Source organism: Phoca vitulina, unplaced genomic scaffold (assembly GCF_004348235.1).
Source record: "Phoca vitulina isolate PV1807 unplaced genomic scaffold, GSC_HSeal_1.0 scaffold34, whole genome shotgun sequence".
Classification (NCBI taxonomy): Eukaryota; Metazoa; Chordata; class Mammalia; order Carnivora; family Phocidae; genus Phoca; species Phoca vitulina.
The window spans coordinates 13,412,064-13,437,385 of NW_022589737.1; the positions used below are offsets into that span (position 1 = coordinate 13,412,064).

Consider the following 25,322-nt stretch of genomic DNA (forward strand, 5'->3'; position numbering starts at 1 on the left):
GTCTCTCATGGTTCTTCTCCCCCTCCGATTTCCCCCCCTTCATTCTTCCCCTCCTGCTACATTCTTCTTCTTCTTCTTTTCTTTCTTAACATATATTGCATTATTTGTTTCAGAGGTACAGATCTGAGATTCAACAGTCTTGCACAATTCACAGCGCTTACCAGAACACATACCCTCCCCAGTGTCCATCACCCAGTCACCCCATCCCTCCCACCCCACCCCCCACTCCAGCAACCCTCCGTTTGTTTCCTGAGATTAAGAATTCCTCATATCAGTGAGGTCATATGATACATGTCTTTCTCTGTTTGACTTATTTCGCTCAGCATAATACCCTCCAGTTCCATCCACGTCATTGCAAATGGCAAGATCTTATTCCTTTTGATGGCTGCATAATATTCCAAATGTCCACAATAGCCAAACTGTGGAAAGAGCCAAGATGTCCATCAACAGATGAATGGATAAAGAAGATGTGGCATTTATTTATTTTTTTTAATTAATAAAGCTCTTGAAACTATCATGAAGGAGAAGGGCTGTGCTCTATGCAGCCACTGTGGAAAACAGTATGGAGGTTCCTCAAAAAGTTAAAAATAGAGCTATCCTACGATCCAGTAATCACAGTACTGGATATTTACCCAAAGGATAGAAAAACACTAATTCAAAGGGATACATACACCCCAATGTTTATTGTAGCATTATTTACAATAGCCAAATTGAAGTAGCCCAGGTGTCCATCAATAGATGAATGTATAAAGAAGATGTGGTAAATATACAATGAAATATTGTTCAGCCATAAAAAAAATGAAATCTTGCCATTTGCAGTGACATGGATGGAGCTAGACAGTATAATGCTAAGTGAAATAAGTCAGTCTGAGAAAGACAAATACCATATGATTTCACTCATGTGGAATTTAAGAAACAAAACAAAGTAGCAAAGGGGAAAAAGAGAGAGATAGAAACTAAGAAAGAGAGTCTTAACTATAGAGATTAAACTGATGATTACCAGAGGGGAGGTGAGTTGGGGGATGGGTGAAAAAGGAGATGGGGATTAAAGAGTGCACTTATCGTGATGAGCCCTGAGTAATATATAGAATTGTTGAATCACTATATTGTACACCTAAAACTAATATACCACTGTATGTAAACTATCCTGTAATTAAAAAATAAATAAATAAATAAAAAGAAAGTCCTGTGCCCTAATGACTCCAAAAATGAAATATAAGAAATTTAGTAGTGATTATTACATTTTAATCTTAAAGGTCCTTGTATTTTACTTTTCATACTTCATTTTATTCAATGGATTGAGTATGAATGTAGTTTTGAGGGTAGAGACAGTGGACTTCTGATCTTTCTTGTGTTTTATTTATTTCAATGGAAGAGACATTGCTGTCTATTTGACATGTCACATGAAGTAAAGTGAGCCAACATCTTTCCTTCAGTTCTGTTTGCAATGTGTTCTTTATTCTCTTTCTCTTCCTTTTATCTATTCTTTCTTCTTCCTTCATCATCTCCTATTTTTAATTCTTTAGCAAAGATATTTGTATATATATATATATATATATATATATATATATATATATATATATTCTAACATTTTTAAGACTGAAAAGCTCAAACTTTATGATCTCAGGACCACTTTGTGCTCTAAAACATTATGAAGATCCCAAAGAACTTTGGTTATTGGTGAGTATATCTATTAATATTTACCACATAAGAAACTAAACTGAGACACTTAAGAACAGTTATTCATTATTCTTTTAAAACTAGCAATAATGAGCCATTATGTTAGTACAAATCAGATATTTTATGGAACAATGACTATATTTTTAAAACAAAAATAGTGAAAAGGTTAACATCATTTTATGTTTGTCAAAACTTTTTAAAATATCTGCCCTAATAGAAGACAGATGTTCTCATATCTACTGCATTTAATCTTTTGCAATATCAAATGGAATGTAACTGCTGGAAAACTCCAATGTATATTCATGAGAGATTGAAAGTTAAAAAAGCAAATACCATCTTAGCATTGTTATGAATATAGTTTGATTTCATGTACCTCCTAGAAGGGTCTTTGGGACCACAGAGTTCTAGGACCACCTTCTAGTTTTGGGTAATGTCAGTTTTCTGAATCAGAATGATTTAACTAATTGTGTTGATAAGATTAAAGCATATATTACTATCTCCATTTATTTACAAATCTAGATTTGATTTGTCACTTATATCCATCAAAATAGCTAATATAAATTCATTGTATAGAAATCATTTAGCTACCTAGGTTGTAAGAATATAAGCTCTTATGGTAATCTTTTGAGCTAACATTTTCTAACAGGTCTTTTTCCATGACTTTTTAAGCATATGCTTCAGCAATGTAACACAGAATTCCATACAATCTGTAGGGAAATTGTCATTAAAAGTCTACTAAAATTATACACATACATGTGCACACATAGTCTTAATAAGGGAATATAACTTAATGGCATATTTACTTGTTAGAAATTTTTATTCTAAGGGTAAAATGAATTAGTGAACCCAAATAAATTTGAGCTACCCTCAGCAAAGTGTGAGCACAGTTATAATTAAATAATCACCAAACTTGCTTAGAAAATTGAGATAGTTTAAGAATTTAAGCCTCAGTAAAGCATTAAAAGGAGCAAATCTCCTCAGACACAGACATTTTGAATCCGGACTTTTACCAGCTCTCTCTCCAATCCTGTTTCCACACGTCTTCTCTCAGCATTTCACAAGCCTGGAGTCAACCCCGCCCCCAGCTCTCATTTTCTAAATACTCCCAGTCTCAGGACACATATGCTCCTGTTTGTTTTAGTTCCCTTACTTATTATTTTCTACCTTCCAATTATTCTCCTAATTTCTCTTCTTATAGCAGCTCTGCCTTCATCATATAACTCACTGTAGACCTCCTGGTTCTGTCAGTTCTACTTACCCTTCCACTATCAACAATGGGGGCAGCAAATGCCCAGGGACTGAGCAGGCAGAGAGTATCTATAGTGGGTAGGGTGGGTAGGTGGAAAGGCTATAAACACATATAATTTTGGTTCTCTTTTGTAAAAGCAAATTAATGAATTCTAAAATATAAAATAAAATATGTTATTTCAACTTTACTTCTGTCCATGAAATAAGATGCATGGCTGTGGTTTCAACTCTTTTTATAGAAATTTTTAATTTTATTCTGGATTCATAGCTATTCTGAAAGATTGATCAGTGTACACTTGAGAATGCAGATACTTTAAACAGTAACTGAATCTCTCACCCAACCCTAAGATGCTGTATTTTATGAAGGAGTGGTGAGTGGAGGAGTGGTTTATTATTGACATTATCAAGAAATGACATGGCATCTCTATTTCTGTCCCTTGGGGGGAGTTTATTTTTAGCTTAGCTCATACCTCCATCATAAAGTTACTCTCCTCCATACAAAAGATTGGTGGGCATTTCCTTGTTTTATTGATTAACAAAGGAACGCACATATAGAATGTAGAGAAAGAACCCTCAGTTTTGAGAGGGGTGTAGCTGAGCAGATCATTCTGTAGCCCAGCTGATCTGTTTCTAGATTAATAAGGAAATACGCCAAGAAGCTTTAAACAAACTTTAAATGGATTTATAAATGAAGATCAGAAATTTCAGAAAATACAGTAAAACTTTACCATGACACTATAAGCGATGTCTACAAATTCAATTACATAAAATAGAGAGTCATGTTATTATTGGGCAGACTTAAGAAGCCAGTTTTAATGTATATTTATTCACATTCACAATATTAAGCAATATAGTAGTGTAAGTTCCTTAAAGGTAAACATAATAAATTAATTGAAGAAAATGTGGGGGTCTATATATCAAAGGCTAGGGAAGTAATTTTTTAAAAAGACATAAAAGTTATAAATCTTAAGATTAATGATGATTTCTATTCAATAGATGTTAATTGATGTTAAGAATCAAATGTGACTGGGAGAAGATATTTATGAATCCAAAATGGCCAAGTGATGGATATCTAAAAAATACTAAGAACATCTAAATTAAAAAATAATTAGGAAAACCAAGAGAAGATAATCAACACATATTAATGAGCAGTTAAAAATTTAGGCCTGGGTGGCTAATAAGCATATGAATAGATACTCTTAACTTAGTAGAAATTAGAGAAATAAAGATGAAAAACATTTGTAAGATCCTAGTTTCATGTACCTTGAATGACAGAAATGTGTGTCATTCCAAGTAAAGGGCAAGGACATGGGGAGATCAAATTTAAGCTTTACCAAGATTATGTAAGATGACCAACCATTTGTAGATGTCAATAAAGCAATATTTATCTAAATTATGGACGGTGAAGCCTGATACACTCGATACTCATTTTTGGAATAAATTGTAATCTCTACTCTCTTCTGTATTCTCCCCTCTATCATATGGAATATAATGGCTGTATGGGAATACATTTTCCAGAATTTTTGCTATACTAGTCATTTTTTAGATTCCTCCAATGGGAAGCAGTAGCATGTGATTTGGAAGGTAGAAGGGGCTATTGTGACAGCAACAGGCAGTGGTATGGGACTCAGCAGATGTGCGGTTTTCAGCAGCCTTGAGACGTCCTCGTGTGAGTCACCTACCCATGAACATTAGAAGTAGTTTGAGATCCTCACCCCTCCGCCTCCTTCTTCTTCTCCTTCTCCTCCTTCTTTCTTCTTCTTCTTTCTCCTTCTTCTTCTTCTTCTTCTTCTCCTCCTCCTCCTCCTCCTTCTTCTTCTTCTTTTCAGATCTTCATCTTCTTGATGCCATGGAAGCTAAGAGGGAATCTGAGAACAACAGCAGTCTTTCCTTATATTATCTCAAGCTTTTTTTTTTTTTTTTAAGGATTTTATTTATTTATTTGACAGAGAGAGACACAGTGAGAGAGGGAACACAAGCAGGGGGAGAGGGAGAGGGAGAAGCAGGCTTCCCACGGAGCAGGGAGCCTGATGTGGGGCTCAATCCCAGGACCCTGGGATCATGACCTGAGCCAAAGGCAGACGCTTAATGACTGAGCCACCCAGGCACCCCTATCTCAAGCTTTTCTAAGAGTTTTGTTACCTAATTCTTTGTATAGATATCATCTTCTAAATTCCTAGAGAGGTATCTCACAATATACTGATGGTACACCAACTGATCCTACTTACAGGTGGGGGAAAAAACAAAACAACTAACTTGTGTAAGGCCATGTCACATCATTACTCTTTATAGCAATAGTAGTCGCAGGTTTCAAAACTGAGCATTACATGAAGAATGCTTAGATAGAATGTGAGTGGAATACTTCTGAGCAGTAAGGAGCAACAACTTAGAAACATAAAGAAGCATGGCTCTGTCTCAAAACATTAGTGCTGAGAATGAAAGAGGAGTAAAATAATGTAATTCATATTTAAGTATGTCTGTAAAAATCAAAACACATTTACTCAACAATACTCCATATTGATAAGTTTTCATGCATATTTTCCATTGAACATTAGATAAGGAGAGTGGGTTCATGCGGGGATGGAAGGGCACAGAGAAGCAGACCAGAAGAAAAGGGGAAATAAAACATAATAAAATGAAATGGAACAGTATAAGACAAAGTAAGTAAAATACAAAAGGAATAACTTCAAATGGACATGTATGCAGTGTGGTATGAGCTAAGGAGTACAAGAGTGTAAACTCTACACGTAAAGATCAGAAAGGAAAGAAGAATTACAACACACACACAAAAATGTTTTAATCAGTGTTTATTTCATTTAAGTTCACAACATTATTTTCAAATTTATTTTTCACTGTACTACTTTGTATTAAAATTTGGGTTTTGAAAACTCAGTTCTCAATAAATGTGCATTTCTTAGGCATATTTTCTTAAAACTTTTTACTTGTACCTGAATGCATACCCTGCAAATACCTATGCATTCTAAAACAATGATGAAATTAATTTAAAATACAGAAGCTTTTGAAATATTGCTGCTCTTTCAGCATCCTTTTACGAATGTTGTGTTTATTGAATTCAGGTTTTTAAACACATTAACATTTAAATATATTGAAGTTGTTAAGGTGTTAACATTTAAAGATAATAGAAAAAGACAGAATATAGAGCAGTACTACTACTTTTACCTCTTCTCCTCTAATCTACAGGAAGTTTATAGCACAGTAAGTGACACAGACAAGGCTTCAGGAAATGTTATTTGACCTCCCTGTTACATGCCAACATCATTTCTATTGCAGATAACTAATCGCTTTTTATTTTGCTTGGAAAGTAGTGTGGCCAGCTCCAAGGGACACATCATGATTAACCTGAGTCAATCATGGAGACCCTATGTCTCTACTAGGGATTGGTAGAGGGATGGACACATAAATAAAGTCTGCTTCAGAGATTTTAGAAAAAGATTTCTTCCCTGATGCAGACAAGAATGGCATGAGGAGAATATCCTTTTGTTCCTCTTCATGCTTACCCAAGCTTTGAACACAGTCAATGAAAATGTGATTTCTCTAATTATAACAGCCATCTTGTGCTTATCAAATGACAAGGTAGAAGACTAAACCAAACTGCTTAGGAGTGTGAAATGCTTAAGATGGTGACATGGAAAAATAGAAATATGGAGGTAAGAATTCCTAATAGTTTGCTTTCTTTGCTTTATTCAGTTATTTCCTCATGTAGTCTCTAAAATATTGCCAATATCTTATAATCAAATGGGATTCCTATGAACTATAAAAGTACATGGATATTAAGTAATTAGAGGAATTAACTTTGAATTTTATGAATCATAAAACAAAAGGAGCCAATTTTTATATTATCTCCTGTATTCATAGAATCTATCTGGAGGGGGGGGGATAGTTTAAAGCAGATGACTCATATTTTCAAAATAAAATTTAAAAATAATGCAAAGTATAATAGGCTTAATCCAGGAAATCTATTATATGCTATAATTTAGACAATTGTTACTTGAATCATTAAGTTATTACTAATTTCACAATTGGTTTTTTATGTACTTGGGTGAAAAATCCTTTAGGCCATAAGTCATCAATTAAAAAGCATTAAATTGGGGCGCCTGGGTGGCTCAGTCATTAAGCGTCTGCTTTCGGCTCAGGTCATGATCCCAAGGTCCTGGGATCGAGCCCCGCATCGGGCTCCCTGCTCGGAGGGAGGCCTGCTTCTCCCTCTCCCACTCCCCCTGCTTGTGTTCCCTCTCTCGCTGTGTCTCTCTCTGTCAAATAAATAAATAAAATCTTTAAAAAAAAAAAGTATTAAATTAGTAACAAGGTTCTAATCAAATAACTTATTTTTGGAAAACAAGGACATCATTAAAATTGCTTTAGGGACTTTTCATTACTCCTGTTACATTGTAATGTAATTTTATAATTGGTAATAAAATATTTGTAATTGCTTCAAGACTTAAATTTAGAAAAATAATATTGCTTTTATACCAACAACTCTTATTCTCCATTTTTAAACATTTCCTGTTAACTGTAATGCTGACAATTGGCCTCCTCTCTTGCCCTTCTCTAATTGATCCTTTAAGCTAACTCCTGTTTTCTTCACAAACATAAAACTGATATGTCACTTTTCTTCTTAAAATACTCAAATTGCCTCTCGTTGCCTTTGGATATAATCCGTGTAATTTAAAGCCATGAATGATTTGGCCACTACCTCTCTTCTCCAGTCTTCTTTGCATTCAGATAAGCACTCGATCCTCACACTCAACAGGAGAATCCCTATGCTTAGAAGTGATTCCTTGTTCCACATTTTTTTTTTTTTTAAAGATTTTATTTATTTATTTGAGAGAGAGAATGAGAGAGAGCACATGAGAGCGGGGAGGGTCAGAGGGAGAAGCAGACTCCCTGCCGAGCAGGGAGCCCGATGCGGGACTCGATCCAGGGACTCCAGGATCATGACCTGAGCCGAAGGCAGTCGCTTAACCAACTGAGCCACCCAGGCGCCCCCCTTGTTCCACATTTTTGCTAAATGTGGCACTCATGCTTTTTAAAAAAAGTTCTACCAAATATGAAATAAAATCTCATTGCAGAGGAAGCTAATTCTTGTCTGTCAATTTTTAATTTTTGCCCTTCATAGACATTCTTTATACTTTCTATACCCAGATTATTTTTCAATTATATGTGTTATAAATTCTCTCAGAATATGTGGAGGCTTTCTTTATTCAAATCATTTTCCCTCTGTAGTATTTTTTGATAATCCAAGTTTCTTAAATTTAGTGAAATTGAATTTTTCATGATTTTCTGTTAGTTTAATATTTTAAAATTTATTCATCGACATGATCCTTATACCGAAATGATAAAATATTATTTTTATGTGGGTTTTGTTTATGGTTTTTTTCAGCTTTTCTTTTCACATCTAGGCTTATTTAACCCAGAATTGTTTTTTTTTCTCACATACAAAATAAATTTTACCACTGATTAATTTGTTATTATTTGAGCCAATACCACATTATCTTAACTTTTATAGCTTTATAGATCATTTTGATATCTGATAGCAAATATCCACATAATAATTTTTATCAGGAGTGTCTTGATTATTCTTGTTCATTCTGCTTCTAATACACTTTATGTTAATCTTTACAAATTCTTCAGAAAACCTTATGGCAGTTTCGATTATATGAAAGTTTAAAAATTTTCTCATAAAAACACTGCACACAGATTGATTTTTTTTCCTTGGTTACTTTTGTATTTGTATTGCTTCAATTTCAATTTTTGAAATTATATTTCTATGTCTTCTTCTGGTGCAGAAATTATAAATTCCATTGTGTTTTTAATTTCAGTGTCCATGTGCTCGTTGGTAACATGTAGAAATACAATGGATTTTTGTATATTTCTCTTTGATCTTCTTAAATTGATGAACTCAAAGAGTGTGCTCTAGAAATGATTGTTGTTGTTGTTGTTGTTGTTGTTGTTGTTTAGATTACTTGGGACTGGGCGCCTGGGTGGCTCAGTCGTTAAGCGTCTGCCTTCGGCTCAGGTCATGATCCCAGGGTCCTGGGATCGAGTCCCACATCGGGCTCCCTGCTCTGCGGGAAGCCTGCTTCTCCCTCTCCCACTCCCCCTGCTTGTGTTCCTGCTCTCGCTATGTCTCTCTCTGTCAAATAAATAAATAAAATCTTTAAAAAAAAAAAAAAAAAAGATTACTTGGGACTTTATCTGTACATAATCATGTCATCTGAAAATAGGAACTGTTTTTTTCTTTTTTTTTTTTTTTTTCCCCACTCTGGATGCATTTTCATTTCCTTTTTGCTTTACTGCATTGGCTGAAATTTCAAGTACCGTAACGAATGAGAATGGTAAGGGCAGACATCCTTGCCTTATTCCCGATTCTGGAGGAAGGAATTTGGTCTTTTGACCATTGAGTATAATATTAACTGTAGGTTTTTTTGTAAATGTTATTTATCAAGTTGAAGAAGGTATCCTCTATTTCTATTTTTCTAACAATTGCAATCATGAATGGATGTTGAATTATCAAATGATTTTTCTGCATTTATTGATATGATCTTGTGATTCTCACTCTTTAGCCTGTTAAAGTGGTGGATTATGTTGATTGATTTTTGAATATCGAGCCAGACTTGATCAACCATACTTGATCATTTTGCATAATTCTTCTTATATATTGCTAAATACTATAATGGTATTTTTTTCTAAGTAGTTTTGCATCTATATCCATGAGAGATATTGAACTGTAGGTTTCTTTCTTTATTTTTTATTTTTATGTACTTTGGTTTTGGTATCATGGTATCATGGTAATACTAACTTCAAAAAATAAATTAGGAAGTATCTTCCTTTCTTCTATTTTTTAAATGATTCCATATAACTGGTGAAAATTACTCTTTCAACATTTGGTTTAATTCTGCAGTAAAACTATCTGGGCCTAAAAATACCTTTTGAAAAAATTTTATATATGAACTTAATTTCCTTATTTTTGATGATTACAATGACTATAGTCTGTTTCATTCCCATTATTCATAATGTATATCCTTTTCTTTATTTGTCAGTCTTACTGGAGATTTGTCAACTTTACTGATTATTTTCAAAAAACGAGCTCTTTGTTTCATTGATTTTTCTGTAATTTTTTTTCTGTTCCATTGATTTCTACCCTTTATTACTTACCTCCTTCTGTTCCCTTTGGGCTTATTTTGCTGTATTTTTCTAGGTTCTTGAGATGTGAGCTTATATTATTGATTTGAGACTTCCTCTTTTCTAATTCATACATTTAGAGTTATGAATTTTCCTGGCAACACTTCTATCTGTAACCCGTACACTTCCATATGCTGCATTTTCATTTTCAACTAGCTCAATGTATTTTTTTAACTTCCTTTGGGACTTTTTCCTTTGTCCCATGGATTATTTAGAAGTCTGTTAATTAGTTTCTAAAATTTTAGGAGATTTTCCTGTTACCTTAATTCTACTGATTTCTAATAGGATTCCATTGTGGTTGGAAAACATATCTATGGTTACAGGTTTTTTTTTAATTTGTTCACGTTTTTTATATGGCTCAGTGTATGATCTACTTTTTATATGTTCCTCGAGCACTTAAAAATAAATATGTGTTCTGCGGTTTGCTGGGTGGAGAGTTCTATAAAGGCCTATTTTATTCTGTTAGTTGATTGTAATGTTGAATTATTCGATACCCTTGCAAATTTTCTATTTGTTTTGTCAGTTATTGCGAGAAGAGTCTTGATATCCCCAATTGAGAATTTGTGTATTTCCTCCTTTAGTGCTATCAGCTTTTACTTCATACATTTTGCAGCTGTATTGGTTGGCTTATACATTTTTAGAAGCTCCATGTCTTCATGCAAGGTTGACCCCTTTAACATTATACATTGCTTCTCTCTGTCTCATTATTATTATTACTATTATTTTTGCTCTAAAGTCTACTCTTTTTTTTGGTATTGATGTAACCACTCTTACTTTCATTTGATTAATATTTGCATGATATAATTTTCTGTTTTTACTTTATAGAATACAAACTGCTTATATTGTATAATTGAAATTAGTATCTTGTATAGAGCATATAATTGGGTTATTTATTTATTTATTTATTTATTAAAGATTTTATTTATTTATTTGAGAAAGAGAGCAGGAGTATGGGAAGAGGCAGAAGAAGAAGGAGAAACAGACTCCCCACTGAGCAGGGAGCTGGACCGGAGCTCTATCCCAGGACCCTGGAATCATGACCTGAGCCAAAGGCAGAGGCTTAGTCACCCAGGTGCCACAGCTACTAATTGGGTCATTTAAAAAATAGTCTGCCAATTCCTGCTTATTAATTAATGTAGCTATACTATTTATATTTAATGTAATTACTGATGTGCTGAGGATTAAGCCTGTCACTTTACATTTTTTTCTGGTTTTTGTTTCTCTGATTGCTTTTATCTACTTTTATACGTGAACATTTTTTAGAATTCCATTTTAACTTATCTACACTTTTCTTAGTTAAAATTCCATTTTAACTAATTTACACTTTTTATAATATATATTTAGTGGTTATTCTGAATATTTCATTATATATACAAAACTTACCACAGTCTACTAATATCATCACTTTACCAGTTTGGGTGGACTATAAAACCCTTACCTTTTTCTACATACTTTTATCTTACTCCATTTATAATATAATTTTAAAATATTTCCTCTCTATATAGAACCACATCACACAGTCCTACATTTTTTGCTTCAACTATCAAAATATAAATTCAATATTCAAAAACATAAATTAGAAAATCAACAGGAGAAAGAAAGCTTATTGTATTTATTCATATTTTTGCTTACTGTGTTCTTTTTTTCCTTTCTGGTTTCTCAAAGTTCCATCTCTTATCATTTCCTGTTTGGAAAAATTTCTTTAGCCTATCTTTAGCACTAGGTCAGTTAGCACAAAACTATCTTTGTTTTCCTTCACCTAGAATGTCTTGATTTCTCCTTCACTGATGAAGTATATTTTTTGTAGAATATTGGTCCTGCTTGACAATTCTTTTTCTTTGTGCCACTTCTGATTTCCACAGTTTCTAGTAAGAAATCTTTCAAATAATTTTTCTCCTACAGGTAAGGTCTTGTAGGTGTCTTGTTGTTTTCAGGGTGTTTGGGGTTTTCTCAGTTTCTTTCATTTGTACATTTATGTCTCTTGGTAAATTTGACTGTCATTTTCTTATCAACCATCATTTCTTTGAGTATTTTTCACCTCAACAGTCTTTCCCTTCACCTTTTAGGACTCCAATGATACAAATATTAGATAATTTCTTATAATGCTGTGGGTCCCTCAGGCTCTGTTCATCATGTTTTGTTTTGTTTTCAGTCTGTTTTATCTTCCTGTTATTTTATCTTCTTATTGTTTTCTCTACCAGTTCACTAATTATTTTTTCTAACTTCCATTCTCATAGTGAATTAGACTGACCTGTATATTCTGGTTATTTTGTTTCTTAGTCCCACTTGGTTCTTCTTTGTATCTTCTATTTTTAGTTGAGACTTTCTTTTTCTTTGCTGAGACTTTTGTTGTTGTTGTTATTGTTTCATTTGTTTTAAGCATGTTCATAATGGATTATTGAAGAATTATTATTTCTGCTGCTTTAAAATCTTAATTTGATGGTTCTCACATATCTGTCATCTCAATGTTGACATCTATTTCTTTTCTTTTTTTATTCAATTTTAGATCTTTCTTGGTTCTTGGTATGATGAATGATCTTCAGTTGGGGCACATTCTTTTATGTTATGAGAGTCCTGAATTTACTTAAACTTTTTTTTAGCGGGCTTTTTCTGACAATAGTCTGTCAACAGAATAGGAGGAACCACCTTGTTACTGCCAGATAGAGATAGAAGTTCAAGTTCTCCATTCAATTTCTCTTGACGCCAAAGGTGGAAAGCTCCTCTTGCTGCTGGGAGTGGAAGTCTAGGCTGCTCCCTGCATGGTCTTCAGGGACACCAAGGAGGGAGAGCTTGTTATCATCCAGCAGGGATGAAATTCCCAGCCCCCTACTTGACTCTCTCTGACATCACTCCCACAGAGGTTGGGTGCCTCTTTATAGCCTTACAAGGGCAGAAGTCTAGGTTCCTCACTTGCTCCCTTGGTTAAAGAGAACAGTTCTGTGCCTGTTGGCATGTCCAAGTTGCAGTCATCTTTAACTCCAAGTCTGGGATATATGAGACAAAAATAAAACCCAGAGAACTAATTTTTTTTTTTCCCAGTCCCCATGTCCTTAGCAGCTACGCCTTCGTTTTCCCACCTTTGAAGAGTCTTCTTCTTATTTTTTTTTTCAATAATGTTCAGGGCTTTTAGTTGTACTTAGCAAAGGAAATAAGTAAAGTTATGCCTACTTGAGAATCTTCATCATTGCCCTTTATAAGCTCTAGGTTACTTCCTTTAGTATTTAGTATTTTATTACAACCCAATCACAACATCTCTTTCTTTTAAGAGTTACCACAAGCTCACTTGTGTGGCAACCATTTTCTTTATTCCCTTTAAAATTTACCTCATAATTATGCATCCCTATTGTATCCCATAACTACAAATCTCTATTGTTTACTTTTGCCATTAAAAAAAACTTCATACAATCAGATTCATGTAGTATGTAGTCTTTCCTCTGTCTTATGGGTTTCTTTCTTCAATATTATGTTTTTAATATTAATCTGAGTTATTACTTGAAATCATTGCTTATATTTTCGGTTTCTCCACAGTAATTTCTTGTATGAATAAACCATAATTTGTATATCCATTTTACTTTTGATTTATTTTGGATTATTTCTAGTGTTGCCATTGATCAAAATAAAAATGTTACCATAAGTGTTCTCATACATTCTTCTTGCTGCAAGTGTGCAGGCTTCTAAAGATGTATCAAGTTGTTACTGTCGTTGTTTTTAACATGAGAAATGTTGTGTCCATAAATGAAGACACAGTCACCTTGTAAGAATGCAAGTTGAATTAGTAAATATATTATTTTTCACATTTAATTATTGTGCATGTTTCAGTACAGTTTTGTCTTCATTTATTGGCTTAGGTCTTTTGTATCTCACGGGAAATGGTAATGGGATACTGTTTGTTCTCGGGTGTCTCTTATTTCACGCACAGCCCTAAATCAATGGCCTATGTCTATTGAATATCCCCAAGCCAAGGTGCCAAATATTTTTAATCCCTTTTTTGCAGTGGGTGAGCCTTTTCAGTTTTCTAAGTTTGTGGGGTTTAGTTCCATTCTGCACTGTAGAAGAACTATGCATCTGTTTCCCAAGCTAGTATATACTGTTTGATATTATTTCTTCTATATCAGTAGTCCGGTTGTTTACAACAAACATGTTCCTCTTCATGGTTAGAACCTGAGATATTTCTTTCTTGTTTTCTTTTTCTCTTGATTCTTATTTAAACAAGTGTTTTTCATATTTTGTCAATTTCTGTGTGTAAAATGGATATTTGGAAAACAACTGTTTTAGTCTAACATACTGACCATAATTCTATTAAATAGTCTTTAAAAATTAAGACACAAATGTGATGCATTATTTCAATAAAACACTACTTCTGTACTATATTAAAAAATCTTTTTTTTTTTTTTAGCACAAAGTTAGGGTTCTTTATTCAGACAGTAAAGCACAGAAAAGGGGAGAGCTATGCTGTTTCCACGGCAACAGAACATCTCATACATGTAAAGTCCTTGGCTTGTATCAGGCAGACTCTTCCTGGCTCAGGAGAAATATGTTTTAACTTGATGAGAACAAAACCAGGCAGCCTGGCTAGAGTGCAGAAGCGGGGGCTGGCTGTCTGGTCAGTTCTGGAAGTGCTTAGTGAGCGTGTCCAGCAGCTCCTGCTTCTTCAGTCGGCCCGGCAGCCCACACACCCTGCAGGCTTCCTTCAGCCCGGGCACAGTGAGCTTACCCAGCATGTCATTGCTCACATGGGCCTTCAGGTCCTCTTCAGATAACTCCATCTTGGGCCTTTTGCTTCCAGAACCTTCATCATCTTGTTTCTGCTTGGGAACTTTTCCTTCAGGATTATAATCTGGTGGGTAGACAAGCTCCTTAAACTCATTCACCAGGGAGCCCAGTCTTTTATCTATTGCTTCAATTTTAGGCAGTGTCAGATCCACCGCTTGCTCGGGCTCCATGAGATCCAAAGCCAGCGCCTCCAGTTTCCTGAAGTGTTGCTGCAGCACTGGATTCTCGAAGCTGTCACTTCTGTAGTTGAAGCGGAGCTTCTGAACAATAGCCTTCATCTAGTCTATCTGCTCTGGGTTCGCCGTGACTTTTTCAGTAAAGGGCAGCTTCCGTTTATCATCAGCGTAGGGTAAGAAGACAAGCTGGAAGCCTGGGGGAGTCACCTGAATTTTCTACTCATCCAGCTCCTCTTCCTGTGGCAACAGGGCCACAAAATAAGGAGGGATGTTCCGACGGGGGGTGTATCTGCACACTGCCATGACCTCATTCTCCAGACACTTGGTGAGGAGAGCACTGAACAGGGTTGAGCTCCCATTCACCAGGGACTCTTCGGGGTACACGAACAGGGAGGGCCTCAGGTAATGGCGCTTCTTCAGCATTATCAAGGGCTTGAAACCGATGGGAATCAAACCCGGTTCATCAAAGCATTTCAGCTCTTCTGTTTCCTCTTTCTCTAGTTAAATCTGATGACTCCCATAGTTCTGAGACCTCTTGGTGTCGCTAGGCAGAAGCAAACTGCCCATATTTACATCAAATGTCCGGGTCTTGGATTTCACTGGTTCATTGGTTTCCCGATAAAGCCTCACAGGAGGAGGTTTGACAGCTCTCTGGACCATATTATACACGCCGACAGTGAGTGCTATATCTTTGCTGAGCTTAAGCTTCAACCTTCAGAGCACACGCTTCCTGATCTCCTTGGCGCAAACCTTCCTCAGCAGGTCTTCCAGTTTGCTGGATTCCTCAAAGTGAACCCCTAGGTCCTCATCCTCGGCTGTGCTGATGATATCTCGGTAAAACAAGGATATGTCAAAGCCCCCACGTTTCCTCAGGTGCATCAAGTCCAGATTGTTTCTTCACAAGTGTATATAACATTTCTTCATGTAAGTAATAATAATAGAAAACAACTTGCTGTTACTTTATAAATTGATTCACAAACTTAAGGAGTATTTGGATTCTACCTTTGCTCTTCTCTACATATCCATACAATTTTATTGCTGCAAAATGTTTCGTATATACTGATTTCACCCTTATTTCTCCATGTTTAAGTTAATATTTCCTTTTTTGCTGACTACTCTCATAACTTAGGTAAGAAATGAAAAATAAACAACAAAACAAAAGTAAAATTCCAAAACACAAGACACAGTATCTAAGAAATTAGGATAGTGCTTTGAATATACCAGTTCTTCAATAAATAATTAATACTAAATGAGATTTGCTTGTGTATTTTAGATATATGTGAAACTTCAAATATATGTTATATATATTTATATATATATATATACATTCATGTACTTTATATACAAAATTAACCTATTAAGAGGTTTTAAATAAATATTTAAGAACAATAGCTTTGCTAATAAATGCTTTATGTATAATAAATGTTGACTACATTTGTTGACTTAAATCCCAACTCAATTAACTAATGAAGGAAAAGAATAATACATGGTGTTCTTTTCTGTCATGGTTTACCTAAGGCCAGGAGATTATATCCTGATGTAAATACTTCAGGGAAAATACTTTCATACTCTAAATAGCTTGCTCATTCACCATGTTTTAATGATAACTTGAGGCAAGCATGAAAGGGTGACATTGATAATGGGGATGGGTTGTCTAAAAATGCCAACCATAGAGTGCAGGTTTATGCTTTACAATCCTTAATGGTGTATTAAGAAGAAAAAGAAGAAGACGATGACGGAGAAGTCAATGATGGAGAAGGAGGAGTAAGAGGAGAAGAAGAAGGAGAAGGAGGGGAGAGGAAGAAGGAGGAGGAGAGAAAAAGGAAGGAGGAGAGGAAGAAACTAAGGGGATGGAGTGTCATCAATCAAGTTATCATTATGTGCAAAATTGAATTTTAACGTGGCTTCCCAAATTGCTACGTTAAATTGTAATTTGTGCTTTTGCCAACAATGCTTTGTTTCTTCCTCCTTAACAAACTATATAGTAGCAGTTTTGGTTTGCGAATGGATGTTCAAGCTGTATATTTATGCCCTAGACTATTCCTCACAATGTTCTCTATTTTTTGTGTCACTGTAGACTTTCAGGTAAAATTTTTTTCTCATTAGTATACCTCCATCAATAAAGCATTCTGAGAGTCTTTTTATTAAGAGTATATGTGAAGCATAATCTACACCTGTTGTTTTAGTTGGAAATACATATTACACTTCAAGGTGATTCCCCTGGTTTACTCAGCTACTGTACATCTAGATGTTATATTTCTATGGATTTTTTTTTTTTTTGTTCTTCTCCACCATGAGAAAACAATTATTTATAGAGTATCTATTTTCTTGTTTGCTACAAAATGAATGTGATTGTTAAAACATAATAGCAATGTATTTCGCTATAGAAAACATGATTAGTTCCCTCTTCAAACAACATAGTTTGTTGAGTTATATATTTTTAAAAAGGAAAGAAACTCCGAGAAAGACAACAAATTAATATCGACCACATATGTCTATTTTATTTTTCATCTTACCAGAGAGGTATTTAACCCTGCTTTTATGTTGAAATAAGTGGGTAGCCTTTAAAAATACCAGTGCTTTGTCTTCACCCCATAAAAATCTGAGGGTAGGGTCCAGGCATTATTATTTTTTAAGCTCTCCAGATAAATCCAATATGTAGCTAAGGAAGAGGACTGCCCTAGACAGTGATTACCTCTGTTGTGCTATATATTGTAAGAAAAACTACTACCATCGCCATTTGTTGAAAAGCTTCTATATATCTGGTCTTCATATATTCCGTTACATTCTATAATTTTCACAAACACCATATAAATTCATTATTCTCACTTTTAGATAGGGAAGCAGAGTCGGGATAAAGTCACTTGCACAAATTATACAGCATCTAAAAGTTAATGACAAGGTATGCAGGTCTGTGAGCATTATTGAATATAACACATGGTGTTAATGATCTACTTCACTTCTAGAGCCCATTTATATCAAGTTCTCTTCTCCTTGTGGGAACAAAGGAGAGTCCACTTCATTGGCCTCTTGTTATTAGTTGGGGTGATACGACTAGTTCTGGCAAATGAGGTGAGGGGAAATGATGTGCATCGTTCTAAGTGTGGATGCGTTATCCCCCACCATGCTATCAGAGGATGCTGCATGTTTGCGGCTACAGGATGGTGGCATCACTGTCACAATGAGATCCTCAATGATGACATGAAACAGAGCCCCTGACTGATTAGCTTTGCATGTGTAGTTGAGAGAAACATACTCCTTATTATGTTAAGCCACTGAGATTTGTGTGTTGTTTGTGCCAGAGTATCACATGGCACATAACTTTGAATACACTTATGATACTTTCACCCTTCCATTCTGAGCCATTTGGGTACCTAAGAAAAATCCCTAGCTAACAAAAGGTAGATGCTCAAATGATGTTGTTGAAGAGACCATTTTTCTCCTGGATGAATTTAAAGCAGTATTGGGGAGGAAAAATAATTTTCCTCTCCCCTTTTGAGTTCTTAACTGAGACTCCTACATAATAAACATTAACAAAAGAAAAACAAACAAAATTTATTAACATATACACCTCATGTATACATGGAGATACTCAGGGAAAACTGAGTAACTCAAAGAGATGACTTTAAAATTCAGGATTAAATATTATCTTAATAGGGAAAGCAGAGGGGGAGCGTAGGTATCCTAGGGGAAAGCAAATTATTTTTTAGGAAGGATGAATGGACTCTTATAAGAATAGATAGTATGTTTGATAGTTTGTGACAATGTTGTCTGGGTGTGGTATAGACCTCTAGACTCCTCATCAATCTTCCCTGGTTGATGGAACTCCAGGAGGGGATTTATGACAATTGAATTCCTTTCGGAGGATCTATCTTCAGCCAGATAAAGGGAGTTTAGAGAAAGCCTTTCTCTTCAGTTACTGTTTTTCAAGGCCTACAGTTCAGAATAATCAATAATCAAAGGGACATATATGGGGTATCCTTCAACAACAAATCAGTTTCTATTTGTATTTAATGTATGCTTGAAAAATAACTCTTACAAAAGCTAGATTTCATTGCTGAATAATGGATTTGAGTTATTTTCTCCAAAGGATGCTTATGCATTTTATGGCACATTCATTTAGATAAGAATGAAGGCTTATCCTCATATTCTCCACCCTGAATCACTCATGCATCCATCTATCCATTCACTTATTAACTATATATTGAATCTCTATAATAGATCTGCAATAAGGAATAGCTTCATCACACACCACAAGAAGGATCAAGGTCCCATTACCTTTGGGGAGCTCCAAATTCACCAAGTTCAGTCATCAGCAGGGGGAGAAAAATGGCTGAATCTCTCACTGAACAATAGATGCTTTTATTGGGAAAGACTGGTCGTGAATATAGCAGGACTTTTCTTGCTCTGTCTTCTAACAATAGGCTGGTTTTCAGGGAAGGATTGGAAAGGGATCCTCAACTTTAAACAATACAAAATCCTCTTCCAACTTTGTAGGCTCAATAACTGAGAAGAGTTCTATAATGAAGGAATTGATTGGAAGCATTGGGCTAGGAGCCAAATATCACTGCTTACCCTTGAAGGCTTATACTCAATGAAACAAGGAAAATAAATGAAAACAACACTGAAGTGGTTAGCAACTGTGTGAAAGACGTATTGCCCTGAGGAGTCTACCTTATTCTCTGCTCTTAAAAAAAAAAAAAAAAGTATCTCAGAATGAGAAATGATTTGTCTTTGCAGTAAAGTTTACTGTAGGAGAATGGCAAGATAATTAATTAAAATACTATTTTGTGTTTTTAGTTTTTTTTTTTTTTTTTCCTTGTGTCAAGAAGATAGCAAATTATATCATTTTCTTTGCTGTGGGACACCCTCATTTTAAAAAAATGAATCTTTCTGAAGAAATTTCCTTTTTAGTATTTCTTTTCCCAACTCCTCTTTGGGAAGTTTAAGCAAAACTTTCTCAGAAAGGAAAGGGAGATAAATAACAACTTGGAGCTACAAGAAAGTGTGACTCTACTTGGGAAAGAAGTACATTCTCTGATCTGGAAAAGATTGGTGGAGACTCACTGGATCCAGAATTAGCTGTGTCCTACTACTTCGAAGGTCCTAAGTGATATGATAAGGTCTCAAAGAAGAATGGCTATATGGACAAAGAACCTTTGATTTGGCAAAGATCTACATTGTCAGACAGCTATAGACCTATCTATCTGCTTTTCAGAAATCATGGTGGCGTGGACAATGCATGTAGCAGTATAACCAATGTGGATAGAAGACCAGAGAGATCTGCACAGAGCCCTTAATTGTGGGAGGCTTCTGAATACCTTTTCTGGACCTAAAAATGGGGATGCAATTATTATTGTACTTCTCCTAGCCTCATAGAATATGCCATAGAGTGGATTACATTTGTTATAAATAATTGAATAAAATTCATATCTGTTCATTTAAAAAACAGGAGAGAGAGGTTAAATTAGCAATTTTTTGGACAGTAGGTAATATTTTAACTATGCTCATGTCATTTGTAAACCTTGGAGGTGTTTGGGAGAAAATGGGAAGTAGAAAGTGAAATATAGGGGCGCCTGGGTGGCTCAGTCGTTAAGCGTCTGCCTTCGGCTCAGGTCATGACCCCAGGGTCCTGGGATCGAGCCCCGCATCGGGCTCTCTGCTCCGCGGGAAGCCTGCTTCTCCCTCTCCCACTCCCCCTGCTTGTGTTCCCTCTCTCGCTGTGTCTTTCTCTGTCAAATAAATAAATAAAATCTTTAAAAAAAAAAAAAGAAAGTGAAATATACAACTCTGTAAATTATCATTTGATGAAACATTTCCTCTATCTCTCAGAAGTGAAAATCATCAAGGCATTTCCCCCTACCATAATAGATGCTTAGATTTTCTTTACTGTTTTATGTATATGTAGATATTTGAAATAGAACTCATGACTTTTGAATTCATTCCTAATCATCCATAACACACACACACACACACACACACACACACACACACACACACATATTCATGATATCCCCCCTAGCTTGTACCTTCCAGCTAATTCTAAGGATGTCCACCTTCCTGCAGGAGCATGCCTAATCACGTAGCTGTATGAGAGATGTGAAAGCTTGATTTCAGCCTCAATTCTCTCTCTTCATGGGTCTTCCTCATTAACAGCACATCCAGCATAACCCTGAATGGTGGTTCTGACATAGTCTCCTTATAAGGCTATGTTAGTTGGTGAGTTTACTGGAATGTTTGACTTTACTGGAAATATAAATAATGAGCTTGTAATGCCGATGAAATATCCTCAGAAAGTTTCATCTTCAGTGATTCCTTTTACATGGTTTTATTTTATTTATTTATTTATTTTTAAAGTGGGTATTTTATTTATTTGTACTTAAACCTATAAACCAATCAGCCAAACTGGTACTATTATCATGATACATTAAAATACAAAACATCTTTCTACAAATACTAGAATAATGAACAAATTAACAGTTCTAATAAAACATCACAAGGGACAGAGGAAATCAATGAAGCACATTATAGCTTAACCCTTCACCGTTAATAATTGAGGTTATTAACAAGAAAAGCCTCACAATCTCAGAAAATACAAATTATCCTTCATCACACGTCTTCGTATCTTCACTTCCTATTCTTGAGGTTAGATTCTAGAGCCTAAAGATATCCACATTAGGACTGTATCTAGTTATCTATAACCAGAAACACCTTTTATCATGTTGTCCATAGCAGCCATTGCTACTGAAACCTCTTTGACTCCAATCGTACCCCCTCAATGGACACAATAAGAACAATGGGAAACAGAATATTGAGGCAGAGATATATAGGACCCTAAAAGACAAAGCCTAGGAGAAGTAATACAGCCACCACCCAAATTGATCGAATAATATACTCATCGTCACACATCTTCAGGCTGTATGTTTACAGAGTAATTTGGGAACAAATCCATTATTTGCTGGGTACTAAAATATTTAGCAGATAGTTACATTACACTATGGCTTTCCCCAGAAGTTTCTAAGATGGATTCCAAATCGCTGATGGAATTTTGCTGGAACTGGATCTGGGGCTGCAGGGATTCCTCTCCACAGTGCTAGAGCTGATTGTTCCAGGCTAGGGGGCACCAGGTCTGACTGGCCCAGGAATGGTTGCTCCAAGACTGGCCGTTCCAGGAGTGGTTGCTCCAAGACTGGCTGTTCCAGGTCTGGTTGCTCCAATTCGGGTTATTCCAGGTCTGGTTGCTCCATATTGGAAGATTTCCGGAAGTGTTCCTCAGGTATCCCTGGTGGTAGGAATAGAAGCCTGGGTATTCTGTGGTTGCTGTGCTGTTCCGAGTCACACTCTTGCTCTCCTTTGGCCAATGGTTTTTCTGCCACCTCTTACATTTCATTCTCTGGTTCTGGAACCAGGTCTTCACCTGCTTATAGCTAAGGTTCAGAATGTTGGAAAGTTCTTGCATCTGCTGGAGACTGAGGTATTTCTGTCTCTGAAATCAATCATTGAGGACATAGAGTTGGGTCTGAGAGAACACAGTCCTGATCTTCTGTTTCTTGCCCTGGGCAGTATCTTCCTTCCTCACTGTTCTCTCCTCTCCAGAATTGGGTGGTAGTTTTACCCTGGGACTGGTGGAGGAGTAGGGGCTGTCCTGAACAAGCAGATCCATGGACGAGGGAAGAGGAGAGACGGTCTCCATGTGGGGTGTCTCAGCAGATGACATTTGCAGGGATGCATAATTTTCTTCAGGCCCATAAATCTCAGGCATTGGAGAAGAGTCCTTAGAACTGGGTGCTTTGGGGCCAGGTGGGCGTTGAGGCAGAGCTGGATCTGCACTCATGTTGGTGAGTTGAGGGTAGACAGAAAAAAAAAAAAAAAAAAAAAGAGCGAAATTGTAAGAAAGGCCCAGGCTTATGGATCTAGGTGGAAGAGCTGAGGAGTAGGAAGACCTCCAGATGTTAAGAGTTTGAGAAAGACAGGATGAAGTGCGTCAACACTGCAATAGTAAGAGCCAACCAGCCCAATGGAGCCCTACGTGGTTTTATTTTTATAGCATGGTACAAGCTATCCTTTTTTGATAGCTTTATCTTGCTTCAACCCTAGTATTATTTGGCTATTCTACAGGTCTTGAACATTTTAGCCTCTTAGAAAAACTTGATAACTTGTAAATTTGTACCTTTGGGTTATAAAGAGTCTTGTCAGTTAGTCTTGATATTTTCAGGCAATTTGACAAGTGAAATATTCTGGAAGAGTTTCTTGGGATAGTCAGTTTTGTGAAATTCTTCTTTGGCATACCTACTCTTTGTCAGCCTTCTCCAGTCACGCATATTTTCATATGCTCAACAGTTTTAATTTTCATTAAGTATGTCTTATAAAAATAAGTTAATTCATCATTAAATAACATTTATTATTATAATTTACTTTTATTCTTTTTATCTCACATTATTATGATTTCCATCTTCTTATTTCAAACATGATTAAAAATAATAATTAGAATAGTAATAATGAATTGTTTTTATGTTTATGGCATTCTCCAGGAATGATATTATTGTAGTTGTTTCAGAATGGGAATTTTAGAATATTTATTTCTTTTATATTTTGATCTCAAATATTAGAGTTAATAATCTTTTCCTTTTGTTATGTCTTAATCATTTCTTTTTAGTCTTGACTTTTGAGTGTAGTACATATGAAATATGGTTAAAATGGAAAAATAAAGAAGCAAGAACAAATAAGCACTGAAAAATTTCTATAAACATTTGCATATAGAATTCACACATGCAGCCTTTCAACTGTACTCCTAAAATGTCAGTGTACTGCACTTAAACATTTCAAAATATATTTTTTCAATTCATATTTTTCACAAAATATATATCATATACCCATGGAGTTTGTTATATGTGTTAGAATTTTTTGGTTTGTTTGCTTTATTTTTAAATATTGAGGCTTCTGACTGTGTACATTTTTATTATCGTCCCTAATTCCAGGTGGTACATTTCTGAATCATGGCACGTAATCCAGCCCTGAGCACCTGCAAAAATGACAGGAGCATAGGTATACTCTGGACCCTAGTATATCAGAGGAGAGTCAGGCATGGTTGGTTTGTCACAGCACGGTGGCTTTCACACAGTGGGGAAGCTTTAGAGCACTTTAAGAATGAGTGCTAGCCGAGGCAGTAACTACTGTGGCCGATCTTATGAAATTTTATGGGCAGCACAGGCTTCTGCAGCAGGGAAGAGACAGGGAAGAGAATAATAGATGGGAAATGAGCTGACAAAGCTTTTGTAAGATGACAAGAACACCTGGGGACTACAGGATATGACTTGAAGGGATTAGTGAGACAACATTACACAAGGCTGGGACTACTTAAAGTAAAGGTGGAAACTTGAGGTTCAGAAATAATTATTGCTTTCATAATTTTTATTTTAATTTCAACCCTACTTTTTAGATTTGTAAGGCCTGGAGAAATGTTGACTACATAAATTAAACTTCCATTTACAGGTGTGTGCCTGTGTGTGTACCAAATGTAAAATTATCCTTTATATAAATTTACACATAAGCAAGGTACTCCTAAACAAAATTTATAAGCCTTGTCTAATTTGGCTCAGCTTTACTAGAAGCTATAGTGAATGGAAATCTTGGGTAAGTGTTATTTTGGGGGGAAAGTCTTGGAATGATGTTTAGAATATAGATACCTAGACCAATAATCTATTTAAGTATATCATACAAAGAGGATTTATTAAAAAATTACAAAGAATAAATGTAGTTTGCTGAATTTTATGTTATTATTATATGTTATATATTATATTATTATATGCTATTATAAGTTATAATTTTATAAGTTTTATAAGTTGAACATACTGATGTAATCAGTGGTAGGCTAAATAATAGAATATTATTAATACACCAAAATCCTCATTGTGCTTCCTTCCAGTTACTAATCAACACACCAAGGATAATGACTCCCTCAATTTCCAACACCCTAAGTTAGTTCTCTGTGCTATCAAGCTTTCTATGAAGGGGATCTTTTTAGTATTTGCATTTTTCAACTTGGTTTACTTTGCTAAGTTTGTTTATTAGATTCATCCATTTTGTTGCCTGTATCAGTTTTTTTTTTTTTTTTTTTCTCATTTGGATATCTCTTTTTGAAGTTGTTTTTTCTCCTTGCTATGTAAGTATTCTTTGTATATTCTGTATATCAATACTTTGTCAAATTTATATATGGTGAATTTTATCATTTATCTGCCTGTT

At 35.3% G+C, this 25,322-nt stretch overlaps 1 protein-coding gene and 1 pseudogene across 1 annotated transcript; both read right to left on the reverse strand.

Annotated features, from left to right (window-relative positions):
- Nucleotides 1-14,479: 14,479 nt before the first annotated feature.
- On the reverse strand, nt 14,480-15,962 carry LOC116645880 (X-ray repair cross-complementing protein 6-like). Its single transcript, XM_032426378.1, has one exon. It carries the CDS (start codon nt 15,180-15,182, stop codon nt 14,736-14,738), a length of 447 nt encoding a protein of 148 aa, XP_032282269.1. The 5' UTR covers nt 15,183-15,962; the 3' UTR covers nt 14,480-14,735.
- A 6,019-nt stretch (nt 15,963-21,981) lies between these two features.
- Nucleotides 21,982-22,914, reverse strand: LOC116645765 (annotated as a pseudogene).
- Nucleotides 22,915-25,322: the final 2,408 nt, after the last annotated feature.

Excerpts from the sequence above, each read along its gene's own strand:
- LOC116645880 (XM_032426378.1), bottom strand. The coding sequence starts at position 15,182 with ATGAAGGCTATTGTTCAGAAGCTCCGCTTCAACTACAGAAGTGACAGC.